This window comes from Salmo salar, chromosome ssa26, assembly GCF_905237065.1.
Source record: "Salmo salar chromosome ssa26, Ssal_v3.1, whole genome shotgun sequence".
Taxonomy (NCBI): Eukaryota; Metazoa; Chordata; class Actinopteri; order Salmoniformes; family Salmonidae; genus Salmo; species Salmo salar.
The window spans coordinates 53,954,767-53,971,161 of record NC_059467.1 but is presented as its reverse complement, the minus strand read 5'-3'; the positions used below and the strand labels follow the sequence as shown (position 1 = coordinate 53,971,161).

General features: G+C 46.9%; 1 protein-coding gene across 1 annotated transcript; it reads left to right on the top strand.

Annotated features, from left to right (window-relative positions):
• The first annotated feature begins 1,520 nt into the window (after nt 1-1,520).
• On the top strand, nt 1,521-4,276 carry LOC106588120 (regulator of G-protein signaling 9-binding protein). Its single transcript, XM_014176797.2, has one exon. The coding sequence runs from the start codon at nt 2,523-2,525 to the stop codon at nt 3,261-3,263; it is 741 nt and encodes a 246-aa protein (XP_014032272.1). The 5' UTR covers nt 1,521-2,522; the 3' UTR covers nt 3,264-4,276.
• The last annotated feature ends 12,119 nt before the right edge of the window (nt 4,277-16,395 follow it).

Genomic DNA, 16,395 nt, shown 5'->3' with positions numbered 1-16,395 from the left:
CAACCCTCCATCCTCCATCCAGATCAGTCAACCCTCCATCCTCCAGACAGACCAGTCATCCCTCCAGACAGACCAGTCAACCCTCCATCCTCCAGACAGATCAGTCAACCCTCCATCCTCCAGACAGACCAGTCAACCCTCCATCCTCCATCCAGATCAGTCAACCCTCCATCCTCCAGACATATCAGTCAACCCTCCATCCTCCATCCAGATCAGTCAACCCTCCATCCTCCAGACATATCAGTCAACCCTCCATCCTCCATCCAGATCAGTCAACCCTCCATCCTCCAGACAGATCAGTCAACCCTCCATCCTCCAGACAGATCAGTCAACCCTCCATCCTCCAGACAGACCAGTCAACCCTCCATCCTCCAGACAGATCAGTCAACCCTCCATCCTCCAGACAGATCAGTCAACCCTCCATCCTCCAGACAGATCAGTCAACCCTCCATCCTCCAGACAGATCAGTCAACCCTCCATCCTCCATCCAGATCAGTCAACCCTCCATCATCCAGACAGATCAGTCAACCCTCCATCCTCCATCCAGATCAGTCAACCCTCCATCCTCCAGACAGATCAGTCAACCTTCCAGACAGACCAGTCAACCCTCCACCCTCCAGACAGATCAGTCAACCCTCCAGACAGATCAGTCAACCCTCCAGACAGATCAGTCAACCCTCCAGACAGATCAGTCAACCCTCCAGACAGACCAGATATGAGGCCTCTCACCTCCACACAGCAGAGATCACATCCATAACAGATACAGCTTGCGTCCCTGTACTCTACTTATTCACATGCACTCTCTCTCTCTCTCTCTCACACACACACACACACACACACACACACACACACACACACACACAGTCTCTCACACACACACACACACACACACACACACACACACACACACACACACACACACACACACACACACACACACACACACACACACACAGTCTCTCACACACACACACACACAGTCTCTCTCACACACACACAGTCTCTCACACACACACACACACACACAGTCTCAAATGGCTCCCTATATAGTGCACTACTTTTTTACCAGGACCCAATGGCACCCTATTCCCTATATAGTGCACTACTTTAGACCAGAGCCCTATGGCACCCCATTCCCTATATAGTGCACTACTTTAGACCACAGCCCTATGGCACCCTATTCCCTTTATATAGTGCACTACTTTAGACCAGAGCCCTATGGAACCCTATTCCCTATATAGTGCACTACTTTAGACCAGACCTATATAGGAAAAAGGGTACCATTTGGGAAACAGTCAATATATCTCAGCGTCTCTTCATCTGTGAGCATCACTTTAATAAAGGCATCCACTAACACCACAAACAGCGGCCTAGGGCAGGGGGGGGGCTGTGCGTGTGTGTGAGAGAATAACTAACCAATCACAAAACGTTTCCATTGGAGATGTTTCCTCCCTAACCAATCAGTGGATCTCTAGGTTTCTCTACTCTCTCTAACGTTACAGAACGCCTACCCACTGAAAGCTCCGGTCTTGTTATGCGTGCATGTGACCACACAAGGCGCTTACGGTATTTAAACAGCACCGTCGACAGACACCGTGCTGAAGTGGACAGCTCCCAATTCAGATGAAGAAGAACAACAAAAAAAACAACCAACCATCCAACCAACCAACCAACCAACCATCGACTTAGTCACAGTTTGATTTGGTTCGTCCAGCGATACGAGTCTGTCTCTCACGGTGAGCTGAGCTGAGCATTAACAGCGCTGAGCTGAGCATTAACAGCGTTTGTTTTATATTTTTATATATATATATATATATATATATATATAATCATCACCATCCAGATGTGTATCTAAAGAAGACGGCGACGGTATTAAATGGACTTTTCGTTATTTATTTGTTGCGAGCTGACGCCGCAGGAGTTGGACATTGTGGAGTTGTTCTGATGTTTAATAGGAAACACCTGTAGCTGAATCTCCTATCTGTACATACACCAGTCTCTAATGTATTTGGACTATTATTCCACACAGATATGTTTTGATACACATCTATTTTCAGCCGGCAGGGAAGGGCTTTGCTCTCTCTCTCTCTCTCTCTCTCTCTCTCTCTCTCTCTCTGACGCCGTCGGCCATCTAATCTCCGATGCAAAAAGAGCGAAGGTAAAGCCATTTACTGGTCCGTTAATATCTAAGCTTTTCCTCTCGGATCTCTCTCTGTGTGCTGCTGCTGCTGCTGCTGCTCGCAGACAGGAACATGGATAGAGAGGAATTCGTTGTGACAAGAGCTTTGACTGGATTTTTATGGATGGTGTTTTCTTGTCCAAACTAAAATAATAATTATAAAAGACAGTTGAGTCGAAGCTCAACAACCGACCACGGTGCGTCTGGCGGTTCGTGATCACCATCCTTCTATTTTTGTTGTTGTTGCGCACCGCTTTTAAAAATTTTTTATTAATTGAATGCATTTTTAATGTAGCTGGGGGGGTAGATCAGAGATAGGCTTATATTTTAAGTAAAAACAACCATGGGGGGCACAGATGAGTGTAAAACTATGCTGGATGCTTTGAACAAAGTCACAGCGTGCTACAGGCACCTGGTCATCGCGTTGGGCAGCACATCGGACTCTCAGAACCTACGCGAGGAACTTAAAAAGACCCGGAAGAAAGCTCAGGAGCTCGCTGTGGCCAACCGGAATAAACTAACGGAGTTGCTCAAAGACAAGACCATCAGCAAGGACGACCGTGCTGAGTATGAGAGGCTGTGGGTGTTGTTCACCAGCAGCATGGAGCTACTGGAAGTGGACATGAAGCGAAGCTTGGAGATAGGGCAGGAGTTTCCCCTCAAGGTGCCCACCAGACACCTCATCCAGACGGGTATGACCGGCAGCACCACCACGGTGGCCGCCAGGGCCATGTCTTGTCAGAACATGAAATACGACGCGGACAGCAACATCGACACTGCCGACTTGAAGGAGCTCCAAGCCGAGATCACCCAGGTGGGTCAGATGATGGAAGAGATGGAGATGAAGGTGCAGGTCGCACCGTGGGCCGTGGAGGCCAAGCAGGAAGCCGGCGCCGAGCTCAAATCCACCCTGAGCGTCGGGAATTCCTCCGTGGGTGTCATTTCCATCTGCGACGAGGAGCCCAAAGACGAGATAAATGAAGGGGATGTCAATAACGGAATGATCACGTGCATCGCCGGGTTTATATTCGCTGCTATTGTTGTGATCGCCGGGGTCCTAGGATACTTCGTAATCGGCGGATAGGATACTTAGTATTGAACGTTTTCAGCCAGCCTGGGAAATACTTCAGAGATAAACAGAGCGGGGCGTAGCTCAGAGACAGATACAGCCCGGGATGGACACTAGGCAGGTTATATGCCCGGAGAAACGGCTCTAATCATTGACGAGAAAGAGACTAGCGCCCCTGAGACATCGAGGAGTTGTCCAGGTGCTGAAAACTGGTACGCCGATTCCCCTTATAGTCCTCTACTTTAGACCAGAGCCACTGCAAGGGGTTATTCCCCTTATAGTCCTCTACTTTAGACCAGAGCCACTGCAAGGGGGTTATTCCCCTTATAGTCCTCTATTTTAGACCAGAGCCACTGCAAGGGGGTTATTCCCCTTATAGTCCTCTATTTTAGACCAGAGCCACTGCAAGGCATTATTCCCCTTATAGTCCTCTATTTTAGACCAGAGCCACTGCAAGGGGGTTATTCCCCTTATAGTCCTCTATTTTAGACCAGAGCCACTGCAAGGGGGTTATTCCCCTTATAGTCCTCTATTTTAGACCAGAGCCACTGCAAGGGGGTTATTCCCCTTATAGTCCTCTACTTTAGACCAGAGCCACTGCAAGGCATTATTCCCCTTATAGTCCTCTACTTTAGACCAGAGCCACTGCAAGGGGGTTATTCCCCTTATAGTCCTCTACTTTAGACCAGAGCCCCTGCAAGGGGGTTATTCCCCTTATAGTCCTCTATTTTAGACCAGAGCCACTGCAAGGCATTATTCCCCTTATAGTCCTCTATTTTAGACCAGAGTCACTGTAACATTTTATCTCAGCCTCACAATAATAATAATAATAATAAACAATAATAATTTATTCAGCTTCTATAGTGCTTTTCATTACAAAAAAATTGGGAATAGGGTCCTATAGGGCTCTGGTCTAAAGTAGTGCACTATATATAGGGAATAGGGTGCCATAGGGCTCTGGTATAAAGTAGTGCACTATATAGGGAATAGGGTTCCATAGGGCTCTGGTCTAAAGTAGTGCACTATATATATAGGGAATAGGGTCCCATAGGGCTCTGGTCTAAAGTAGTGCACTATATATATAGGGAATAGGGTCCCATAGGGCTCTGGTCTAAAGTAGTGCACTATATATATAGGGAATAGGGTTCCATAGGGTTCTGGTCTAAAGTAGTGCACTATATATAGGGAATAGGGTGCCATAGGGCTCTGGTCTAAAGTAGTGCACTATATATAGGGAATAGGGTGCCATAGGGCTCTGGTCTAAAGTAGTGCAGTATATATAGGGAATAGGGTTCCATAGGGCTCTGGTCTAAAGTAGTGCCCTATATAGGGAATAGGGTACTATAGGGCTCTGGTCTAAAGTAGTGCACTATATATAGGGAATAGTGTGCCATAGGGCTCTGGTCTAAAGTAGTGCACTATATAGGGAATAGGGTCCCATAGGGCTCTGGTCTAAAGTAGTGCCCTATATATAGGGAATAGGGTGCCATTTGGGATGCAATCCTATGGGACACATCCATGTAAGGAGTTCCTCGGCCTCGTAGAGCCTTTCTGAATGTATTCAGCGTCTTTATGAGAAATTGCAATAGATATATTTTTAGAATTATGAGATGTTAGGTTTGGAAAGGGAGGCAGAGAGTGTTTGGCTCCACACGATCGCAGAGGCAGGTCTAAACACAGAGACATGTCCATTAGTCTGGTCTAGGCTAGGGAGAGGAAATGTATGTCCATTAGTCGGGTCTAGGCTAGGGAGAGGACATGTATGTCCATTAGCAGGGTCTAGGCTAGGGAGAGGACATGTGTGTCCATTAGCAGGGTTTAGGCTAGGGAGAGGAAAGTGTGTCCATTAGCAGGGTCTAGGCTAGGGAGAGGAAATGTGTGTCCATTAGTCGGGTCTAGGCTAGGGAGAGGACATGTATGTTCATGACGGGAAAGAGGACACATCTAATGGTTGAACACTATTTTTCAATGTCAGTTTCATGTTCGTTTTTATCCATCATGCATCCCTCCATCAATCCATCCATCCATGCATCCCTCCATCTATCCATCATCCCTCTATCCATCCATCATCCCCCCATCCATCATCCCTCCATCCATCTATCCATCATCCCTCCATCCATCCCCCCATCCATCCATCCATGCATCCCTCTATCCCTCCCTCCCTCCATCCCTCCATCCATCATCCATCATCCCTCCCTCCCTCCCTCCCTCCCTCCCTCCCTCCCTCCCTCCCTCCCTCCCTCCCTCCCTCCCTCCCTCCCTCCCTCCCTCCCTCCCTCCCTCCATAATATATTAACTTCCTGTTCCCTTTCCATTACCAAGGCAACAGTGTTTTGTTTTAATGCATACAGTGCAGGAGTTTGCATACTGGATATGTTTGTAAATATTGTGTTCCTGTTTCAAATAGAATTACATTCAATGAAGTATTGTTTATTATAATAAACATGTCAAAGACATTGTCTATGAATATCTCATGGATGTTTTTGTTGAAGGGAAGTACTTTTCCTCTGTTATTAACACTTTAAATCTGCTGTTTGATATATCACCATATTGGTGCTCTTTAACCCCGGCGGTTACCCCGACGGTTACCCCGGAGGAGGTGTGTATTAGGTATGGAGTAAACATTGCACTGCTTCAAGACGTTCAGTTTATATTCTGTATGGAGGCGGGATCCTATTTACAAGGTCTTTATCTTTCAAAGATAGCTACCGGGACACAAATAGTGTGATTTAAAAGTTAATTGGGTTGCAGAGGTCTCAGGATGCTTTGGTTCTCCTAATGTGATTAGGGAGTAAGAATTCAAAGTCAACGAAGTATGTCAACACGCATGTTGACTGGTGGCCTGCTTGACAACTCAACCTGTAACTCTAACTCTCTCTCTCTCTCTCTCTCTCTCTCTCTCTCTCGTTGACTGGAAGAGTTGAGCTTTAGGTGGGAAGACCTCAAACAGGAAGAAGGGAAAGTGAGGTTAGAAGATGAGAGAGGGAGAGAGAGGAAGAGAGAAGGAGAGAGAAGGAGAAGTAGAGAGGGAGAGGGAGAGAGAGGAAGGGAGAAGGAGAGAGAAGGAGAAGTAGAGAGGGAGAGAAAGGGAGAGGGAGAGAGAAGGAGAGAGAGGGAGAGAGAGGGAGAGAGGGAGAGGGAGAGAGGCAGAGAGAGAGAGAGAGGGAGAGAGGCAGAGAGAGAGGGAGGGAGAGAGAGAGAGAGGGAGAGAGGCAGAGAGAGGGAGAGAGGGAGAGAGAGGGAGAGAGGTAGAGAGGAAGAAAGAGTGAGAGAAAAGGGAGGGAGAGAGAGAGAGGGAGAGAGGGAGAGAGAGGGAGAGAGAGAGGGAGGGAGAGAAAGAGGGAGAGAGAGGGAGAGAGAGAGAGAGAGAGAGAGAGGGAGGGAGAGAAAGAGGGAGAGAGAGAGAGAGAGAGAGAGAGAGGGAGAGAGGCGGAGAGAGGGAGAGAGAAAGAGAGAGAGAGGGAGGGAGAGAAAGAGGGAGAGAGAGAGCAGGTCTTCTGATGTGGAGCAGAGAGCACAGAGACCAAATGTCAGGGTTACCAGGCTCTCAGAGTGCTAATCCACTTGTCTGCAGGTCAGTAACTGATGTTGGTCATTGTTCCACAATAATAGTTTTTTTTCCTTTTGCCATATTGGTATTGAACATGTGGATCCAAATGGCACCCTATTCCCTACATAGTACACTGCTAAAAAGGGCACTGGTCAAAAGTAGTGCACAAATATAGGGAATAGTGTGCCATAGGGCTCTGGTCAAAAGAAGTGCACTATATAGGGAATAGGGTGCCATAGGGCTCTGGTCTAAAGTAGTGCACTGAATAGGGTGCCATAGGGCTCTGGTCTAAAGTAGTGCACTGAATAGGGTGCCATAGGGCTCTGGTCTAAAGTAGTGCACTATATAGGGAATAGGGCTCTGGTCTAAAGTAGTGCACTATATAGGGAATAGGGTTCCATAGGGATCTGGTCTAAAGTAGTGCACTATATAGGGAATAGGGTGCCATAGGGATCTGGTCTAAAGTAGTGCACTATATAGGGAATAGGGTGCCATAGGGATCTGGTCTGAAGTAGTGCACTATATATAGGGAATAGGGTGCCATAGGGTTCTGTTCCAAAGTAGTGCTCTATATATAGGGAATAGGGTGCCATTTGGAACCTGGCCTACTGTCTGTGTCTCTCTAAGTGGTCTAATGATGGGCCCTTCCTGTTGAAGATGAATGTCGACAGAAAAAAACATCCACTGGCATTTAAAGGCCACTCAGCCATCCAGTGATCTATTTACCCCGAGCAGGAGGTATAGAGAGGATTTATAAAGAGGTGTTGTGTTACAGCAGGTCTACAGCCTGATGAACATGTTGGAACTGTCTAACCCATAACCTCTAACCACTGACCCTTATCCTCTAGTCCCTAAACCCTGTCCTCTAGGCACACGTAGAGCTGAAATTACTGGATAGGTCTCAGTATGAGGAGGTCTCAGTATGAGGAGGAGGTCTCAGTACGAGGAGGTCTCAGTACGAGGAGGTCTCAGTACGAGGAGGTCTCAGTACGAGGAGGTCTCAGTACGAGGAGGTCTCAGTACGAGGAGGTCTCAGTACGAGGAGGTCTCAGTATGAGGAGGTCTCAGTACGAGGAGGTCTCAGCGTGAGGAGGTCTCAGTACGAGGAGGTCTCAGCGTGAGGAGGTCTCAGTATGAGGAGGTCTCAGTACGAGGAGGTCTCAGTATGAGGAGGTCTCAGTACGAGGAGGTCTCAGCGTGAGGAGGTCTCAGCGTGAGGAGGTCTCAGCGTGAGGAGGTCTCAGTACGAGGAGGCCTCAGCGTGAGGAGGTCTCAGCGTGAGGAGGTCTCAGTATGAGGAGGTCTCAGTATTTACATTTTTTTATTTCACCTTTATTTAACCAGGTAGGCCAGTTGAGAACAAGTTCTCATTTACAACTGCGACCTGGCCAAGATAAAGCAAAGCAGTTCGACAACATACAACAACGCAGAGTTACACATGGAGTAAAACAAACATACAGTCAATAATACAGTAGAAAAATAAGTCTATATACAATGTGAGCAAATGAGGTGAGATAAGGGAGGTAAAGGCAATAAATAGGCCATGGTGGCGAAGTAAATACAATATAGCAAGTAAAACACTGGAATGGTAGATTTGACAGTAGATGAGTGTGCAATGTAGAAGTACTGGGGTGAAAAGGAGCAAAATAAATAAATAAATACAGTAGGGGAAGCGGTAGTTGTTTGGGCTATTTATAGATGGGCTATGTACAGGTGCAGTGATCTGTGAGCTGCTCTGACAGCTGGTCCTTAAAGCTAGTGAGGGAGATATGTGTTTCCAGTTTCAGAGATTTTTTACTTTTAAGAGATTCTTTTAAGTATAACGAGGTCTCAGTACGAGGAGGTCTCAGTACGAGGAGGTCTCAGTACGAGGAGGTCTCAGTACGAGGAGGTCTCAGTACGAGGAGGTCTCAGTACGAGGAGGTCTCAGTACGAGGAGGTCTCAGTACAACGAGAACTCAGTATGAGGAGGTCTCAGTACGAGGAGGCCTCAGCGTGAGGAGGTCTCAGCGTGAGGAGGTCTCAGTATGAGGAGGTCTCAGTATGAGGAGGTCTCAGTACGAGGAGGTCTCAGCACGAGGAGGTCTCAGTACGAGGAGGTCTCAGTATGAGGAGGTCTCAGTATAACGAGGTCTCAGTACAACGAGGTCTCAGTATAACGAGGTCTCAGTATAACGAGGTCTCAGTATAACGAGGTCTCAGTATAACGAGGTGTCAGTATAACGAGGTGTCAGTATAACGAGGTCTCAGTATGAGGAGGTCTCAGTACGAGGAGGTGTCAGTATAACGAGGTGTCAGTACGAGGAGGTCTCAGTACGAGGAGGTCTCAGTACAACGAGGTCTCAGTATGAGGAGGTCTCAGTACGAGGAGGTCTCAGTATGAGGAGGTCTCAGTACGAGGAGGTCTCAGTACAAGGAGGCCTCAGTACGAGGAGGTCTCAGTACGAGGAGGTCTCAGTACGAGGAGGAGGTCTCAGTATGAGGAGGTCTCAGTATGAGGAGGAGGTCTCAGTACGAGGAGGTCTCAGTACGAGGAGGAGGTCTCAGTACGAGGAGGTCTCAGTACGAAGAGGAGGTCTCAGTACGAGGAGGTCTCAGTACGAGGAGGAGGTCTCAGTAGGAGGAGGTCTCAGTACGAGGAGGTCTCAGTACGAGGAGGTCTCAGTACGAGGAGGTCTCAGTACAAGGAGGTCTCAGTACGAGGAGGTCTCAGTACAAGGAGGTCTCAGTATAACGAGGTCTCACTACAACGAGGTCTCAGTATAACGAGGTCTCAGTATAACGAGGTGTCAGTATAACGAGGTCTCAGTATGAGGAGGTCTCAGTGTGAGGAGGTCTCAGTGTGAGGAGGTCTCAGTACGAGGAGGTCTCAGTACAACGAGGTCTCAGTACAACGAGGTCGCAGTATAATGAGGTCTCAGTATAACGAGGTCTCAGTATAATGAGGTGTCAGTATGAGGAGGTCTCAGTATGAGGAGGTCTCAGCGTAAGGAGGTCTCAGCGTAAGGAGGTCTCAGCGTAAGGAGGTCTCAGCATAAGGAAGTCTCAGTACGAGGAGGTCTCAGTACGAGGAGGTCTCAGTACGAGGAGGTCTCAGTATGAGGTCTCAGTACAACGAGGTCGCAGTATAACGAGGTCTCAGTACAACGAGGTCTCAGTATGAGGAGGTCTCAGTATGAGGAGGTCTCAGCGTGAGGAGATCTCAGTGTGAGGTCTCAGCGTGAGGAGGTCTCAGTATGAGGAGGTCTCAGTATGAGGAGGTCTCAGTATGAGGAGGTCTCAGGACGAGGAGGTCTCAGTATGAGGAGGTCTCAGCATGAGGACGACTCAGTATGAGGAGGTCTCAGCATGAGGAGGTCTCAGCATGAGGAAGTCTCAGCGTGAGGAGGTCTCAGTACGAGGAGGTCTCAGTACGAGGAGGTCTCAGTACGAGGAGGTCTCAGTACGAGGAGGTCTCAGTACGAGGAGGTCTCAGTACGAGGAGGTCTCAGTACGAGGAGGTCTCAGTACGAGGAGGTCTCAGTATGAGGAGGTCTCAGTATGAGGAGGTCTCGGTATGAGGAGGTTTCAGTACGAGGAGGTCTCAGTACGAGGAGGTCTCAGTACGAGGAGGTCTCAGTACGAGGAAGTCTCAGTTTGAGGTCTTTAGCCTCATGCTCATGTTGTCCCTGTCTATAAACAACTCCTAACCTCTAACCCCAAACCCCTAACCTCCTAGCCACATGGATCTTACAAAGGATTGGATGGCTACAGTATAAGCAGTATGGTGATAGTCTATCAGAGGGAAAGGTGGAGCCAGCACCTTATTGCTTATACATTCTACAGAATTCGTTCTGATCCACATTGCCTAAGGAGGAGAGACAACGGTCGGAGTTGTTATTGAACCGGTCTGTTACCTCTGAACGTATGATCCTTGAGATGCTGTAGTTTCTCCTGCTTTAATTCAGACAAAAAAAAGTACTGGTACTGTACCATTTCCTGTATAGGTTATACAAGACCAGGGTTCTGTACCATTTCCTGTATAGGTTATAGAAGACCAGGGTTCTGTACCATTTCCTGTATAGGTTATAGAAGACCAGGGTTTTGTACCATTTCCTGTATAGGTTATCAAAGACCGAGATTCTGTACCATTTCCTGTATAGGTTATAAAAGACCAAGGTTCTATACCATTTCCTGTATAGGTTATAGAAGACCGAGGTTCTGTACCATTTCCTGTATAGGTTATAGAAGGTTCTGTACCATTTCCTGTATAGGTTATAAAAGACCAGGGTTCTGTACCATTTCCTGTATAGGTTATAGAAGACCAAGTTTCTGTACCATTTCCTGTATAGGTTATAAAAGACCAAGGTTCTGTAGCATTTCCTGTATAGGTTATAGAAGACCAAGGTTCTGTACCATTTCCTGTATAGGTTATAAAAGACCAGGTTTCTGTACCATTTCCTGTGTAGGGGCGGGGCGGCAGCGTAGCCTAGTGGTTAGGTTGCAAGATCGAATCCCCGAGCTGACAAGTTACAAATCTGTTGTTCGGCCCCTGAATAAGGCAGTTAACCCACTCTTCCTAGGCTGTCATTGAAATAAGAATTTGTTCTTAACTGACTTGCCTGGTTAAATCAAAGAAAAAATAGATTATAGAAGAACATGGTTCTATACCACTTCCTGTTTGTAATGGAAATTATATGATTAAAGGTTTGACTAAATGATTTCACTCAGAAACCTTACAACCTGTTGAAATGTATTTGAAATAAGGCTATAATAATGGGTTAAAAACTATATTCCAATACTGTGTGTGAGTAAGACACTGGTACCACTTCAATGAGCAAAGTTGGTAAGACGACCTTGGGAGGGGAACAGGAGAAGAGGCCTCCTTAAGTTAGGGAGAGAAACAACGGCCTGGGAATGGCTAGGCTGGCAAAAGATAAGGAGACAGGTGGCCTGGGTACTGTGGAAAAATACAGCCGCCTAAAGCTGGGTGGAGTTCTCTACTGATGTAAGTTAGTGTGTGTGTTAATAAGAAAGGCTTTGTACATTGTAAGGATTTTCAGAGCTCTCATAAATAAATGTTTTGACCCTTGTGGGCTGGTTCTCCGTCTGCTTCATTCAACCAGAATCTTACACCCTCTGGGGGGCAGACTGAGTAGTTTAATTGACGTTCGGTTTAAGAACATTGATAACTTAATTCACGTAACACTGTTTAAGTTATAGGTGCAGTACAGACTGACATTTACAGAATGGTATGGATGTGTTCCAAATGGAACCGTATTCCGTATTCAGGGTTTCCCCAACTCCAGTACCCCAACAGCCCAACTCCAGTCCTCCAGTACCCCAAACAGCCCAACTCCAGGACCCCAACAGCCCATCCCTGGTAATCCAGTAACCCGATAGCTCAACTCTAGTTCTTCTGGAGACCAACTCCGGTACCTCAACAGCCCAACTCCAGTCCTTTAGTAACCCAACAGCCCAACTCCAGTCCTCCAGTACCCCCAACAGCCCAACTCCAGTCCTCCAGTACCCCAACAGCCCAACTCCAGTCCTCCAGTACCCCCAACAGCCCAACTATAGTCCTCCAGTACCCCAACAGCCCATCTCCAGTCCTCCAGTACCCCCAACAGCCCATCTCCAGTCCTCCAGTACGCCCAACAGCCCATCTCCAGTCCTCCAGTACCCCCAACAGCCCAACTCCAGTCCTCCAGTACCCCCAACAGCCCAACTCCCAACTCCAGTTGGGCTGTTGGGTTACTAAAGGAAAATCAAAGCAGTGCAACAAAAAAACAACAACACAGAGTTACACATGGAATAAACAAACGTACAGTCAATAATACAATAGAAAAAAATGAATGTCTATATACAGTGTGTGCAAATGGAGTAAGGAGGTAAGGCAATAAATAGGCCAATAGTAGCGAAGAAATTACAATATAGCAATTTACTGGAGTGATAGATGTGCAGATGATGATGTGCAAGTAGAAATACTTGCACAAAGAGCAAAAAAAGTAAATAAAAACAATATGGGGATGAGGTAATTGGGTGGGCTATTTACAGATTGGCTATGTACAGCTGCAGCGATCGGTAAGCTGCTCAGATAGCTGATGCTTAAAGTTAGTGAGGGAGATATAAGTCTCCAACTTCAGCAATTTTTGCAATTCGTTCCAGTCATTGGCAGCAGAGAACTGGAAGGAAAGGCGGCCAAAGGAGGTGTTGGCTTTGGGGATGACCAGTGCGATATACCTGCTGGAGCGTGTGCTACGGGTGGATGTTGCTATGGTGACCAGCGAGCTGAGATAAGGGGGAGCTTTACCTAGCAAAGACTTATAGATGACCTGGAGCCAGTGGGTCTGGAGATGAATATGTAGCGAGGGCCAGCCAATGAGAGCATACAGGTTGCAGTGGTGGGTGGTGTATGGGGCTTTGGTGACAAAACGGATGGCACTGTGATAGACTGCATCCAATTTGCTGAGTAGAGTGTTGGAGGCTATTTTGTAGATGACATCGCCGAAGTCGAGGATCGGTAGTCAGTTTCACGAGGGTATGTTTGGCAGCATGAGTGAAGGAGACTTTGTTGCGAAATAGGAAGCCGATTCTAGATTTAATTTTGGATTGGAGATGCTTAATGTGAGTCTGGAAGGAGAGTTTACAGTCTAACCAGACACCTAGGTATTTGCAGTTGTCCACATATTCTAAGTCAGAACCGTCCAGAGTAGTGATGCTAGTCGGGCGGGCGGCTGCAGGCAGCAATCGGTTGAAGAGCATGCATTTAGTTTTTCTAGCGTTTAAGAGCAGTTGGAGGCCATGGAAGGAGAGTTGAATGGCATTGAAGCTCGCAGCAAGAGCGACATCATTGATGTATACAGAGAAAAGAGTCGGCCCGAGAATTGAACCCTACATAACTATAGAGAACATACATAATGTAAGTTTACACACTGCCAGGAATGTCACAGATGATAGATCATTAGCTTCCCTATAGAAAAGGCATTAACCTTCACACGTCTAGATGGCAGGGCAGGGTGGGTGTGGAGCCAGAGACAGCAGGGGTTCATACCCTAGAAACCAGAACCCAGAATAAGAGCGTCTGCTAAATGACGTAAATGTAAATGTAACCAACATTTGAAAATTAAAATGGATTTTTAATCAAACAAAACTATGCTACATTTTATCTCTGGGAACCCTCAGGATTTGTCAAATCAAAGCAAGATTACTGAATGTAAGTACATTATTTAGTTTTTTGTTTTTTGTTGTTGTTGTGCACTCTCCTCAAACAATAGCATGGTATTTTTTTACTGTAAATTGGACACTGCGGTTAGATTAACAAGAATTTAAGCTTTCTGCCCATGTAAGACATGTCTATGTCCCGGAAACTTTGATGTTACTTACAGCGTCATTCTAGTCACGTTAGCGCACGTTAGCAACAACCGTCCCGGTATAAGGACGCCGATCCTACGGGATCCTTAAGAAGTTTTAAAATAATACTAATAATCAATATTGCCAACGGGACAACAGTAACAACAATAATCAAGGGTCAAAATAACCATACAATGAACAATAACAATAACAATGGTATAGAGGACATGTGCAGGTTGGTTTGTCTGTCAGGCACTGTCCCTCATCTTATGGCAGGCAACAGTGTAGTGCGCTGTCAACCCACAGCTCTCGGTGTCCTCCCCCAACAGGACGGGTAGCCTACTCTCATCAGAGAGGTCTTTGAAACCTTGAATAAGGGTTTCAAATTTGGGGAAATGACACTCTCTAATTGTTTTATATTTTTTTTACATTTTGTCAGGAAATGCAGCTCTGTGTCGGGTTCTGCTGTGGTGCAGTGGTTGCACAGCCTTTCCTCTACAGGGAGCCAGGTTTTCCTGTGTCTACCCTTCTCAATTGCAAGGCTGTGCTCACTGAGCCTGTACTTTGAAAAGTTTTTCTAAGGTTTTGATCAGTAACCATGGTCAAATAGCTTTCCATGGGTATACTGTTGATATAGGGGCAGATGGCACTACATTGTGCTTTGTGCTTGTGCTTGTTTTTTCCAATAAACAATGTAGTTTTGTTTTGACTGTGTTGTAATTTGGTTTATTCTGATTGATTGGATGTTCTGGTCCTGAGGCTTCAGTGTGTTAGTAGAACAGGTTTGTGAACTTAGCCCCAGGACCAGCTGGATGAGGGTCCTGAGGCTTCAGTGTGTTAGTAGAACAGGTTTGTGAACTCAGCCCCAGGACCAGCTGGATGAGGGTCCTGAGGCTTCAGTGTGTTAGTAGAACAGGTTTGTGAACTCAGCCCCAGGACCAGCTGGATGAGGGTCCTGAGGCTTCAGTGTGTTAGTAGAACAGGTTTGTGAACTCAGCCCCAGGACCAGCTGGATGAGGGTCCTGAGGCTTCAGTGTGTTAGTAGAACAGGTTTATGAACTTAGCCCCAGGACCAGCTGGATGAGGGTCCTGAGGCTTCAGTGTGTTAGTAGAACAGGTTAGTGAACTCAGCCCCAGGACCAGCTGGATGAGGGTCCTGAGGCTTCAGTGTGTTAGTAGAACAGGTTTGTGAACTCAGCCCCAGGACCAGCTGGATGAGGGTCCTGAGGCTTCAGTGTGTTAGTAGAACAGGTTTGTGAACTCAGCCCCAGGACCAGCTGGATGAGGGTCCTGAGGCTTCAGTGTGTTAGTAGAACAGGTTTGTGAACTCAGCCCCAGGACCAGCTGGATGAGGGTCCTGAGGCTTCAGTGTGTTAGTAGAACAGGTTAGTGAACTCAGCCCCAGGACCAGCTGGATGAGGGTCCTGAGGCTTCAGTGTGTTAGTAGAACAGGTTTGTGAACTCAGCCCCAGGACCAGCTGGATGAGGGTCCTGAGGCTTCAGTGTGTTAGTAGAACAGGTTTGTGAACTCAGCCCCAGGACCAGCTGGATGAGGGTCCTGAGGCTTCAGTGTGTTAGTAGAACAGGTTAGTGAACTCAGCCCCAGGACCAGCTGGATGAGGGTCCTGAGGCTTCAGTGTGTTAGTAGAACAGGTTTGTGAACTCAGCCCCAGGACCAGCTGGATGAGGGTCCTGAGGCTTCAGTGTGTTAGTAGAACAGGTTTGTGAACTCAGCCCCAGGACCAGCTGGATGAGGGTCCTGAGGCTTCAGTGTGTTAGTAGAACAGGTTAGTGAACTCAGCCCCAGGACCAGCTGGATGAGGGGACTCTTTTCTTTGCTCAGCTCTTGGCGTTGCAGGGCTTGGTAATGAAATGTCTCTCTCTCTCTCTCTCTCTCTCTCTCAATTCAAAGCAGGTGAAATAAATAAGAGATGAAACCAAAAACAACATAATAAAATGAACAGTAAACATTAACACTCAAAAGTTTCAAAGCAATAAAGACGTTTCAAGTGTTATACTATCAGCTATGTTCAGTGTTTTGAACAATGTGCAAATAGTTGTAGTACGAATAGCAGGGGAAAATCATAAACCAGGCCTACTTGAATAATAGGGGACGATCCCTGAGTCATAAACTATGACTACTTGAATGTATATAAGGGACGATCACTGAGTCATAAACCAGGCCTACTTGAATAGTAGGGGAAGATCCCTGAATCATAAACCAGTCCTACTTGAATAGTAGGGGACGATCACTGAGTCATAAAC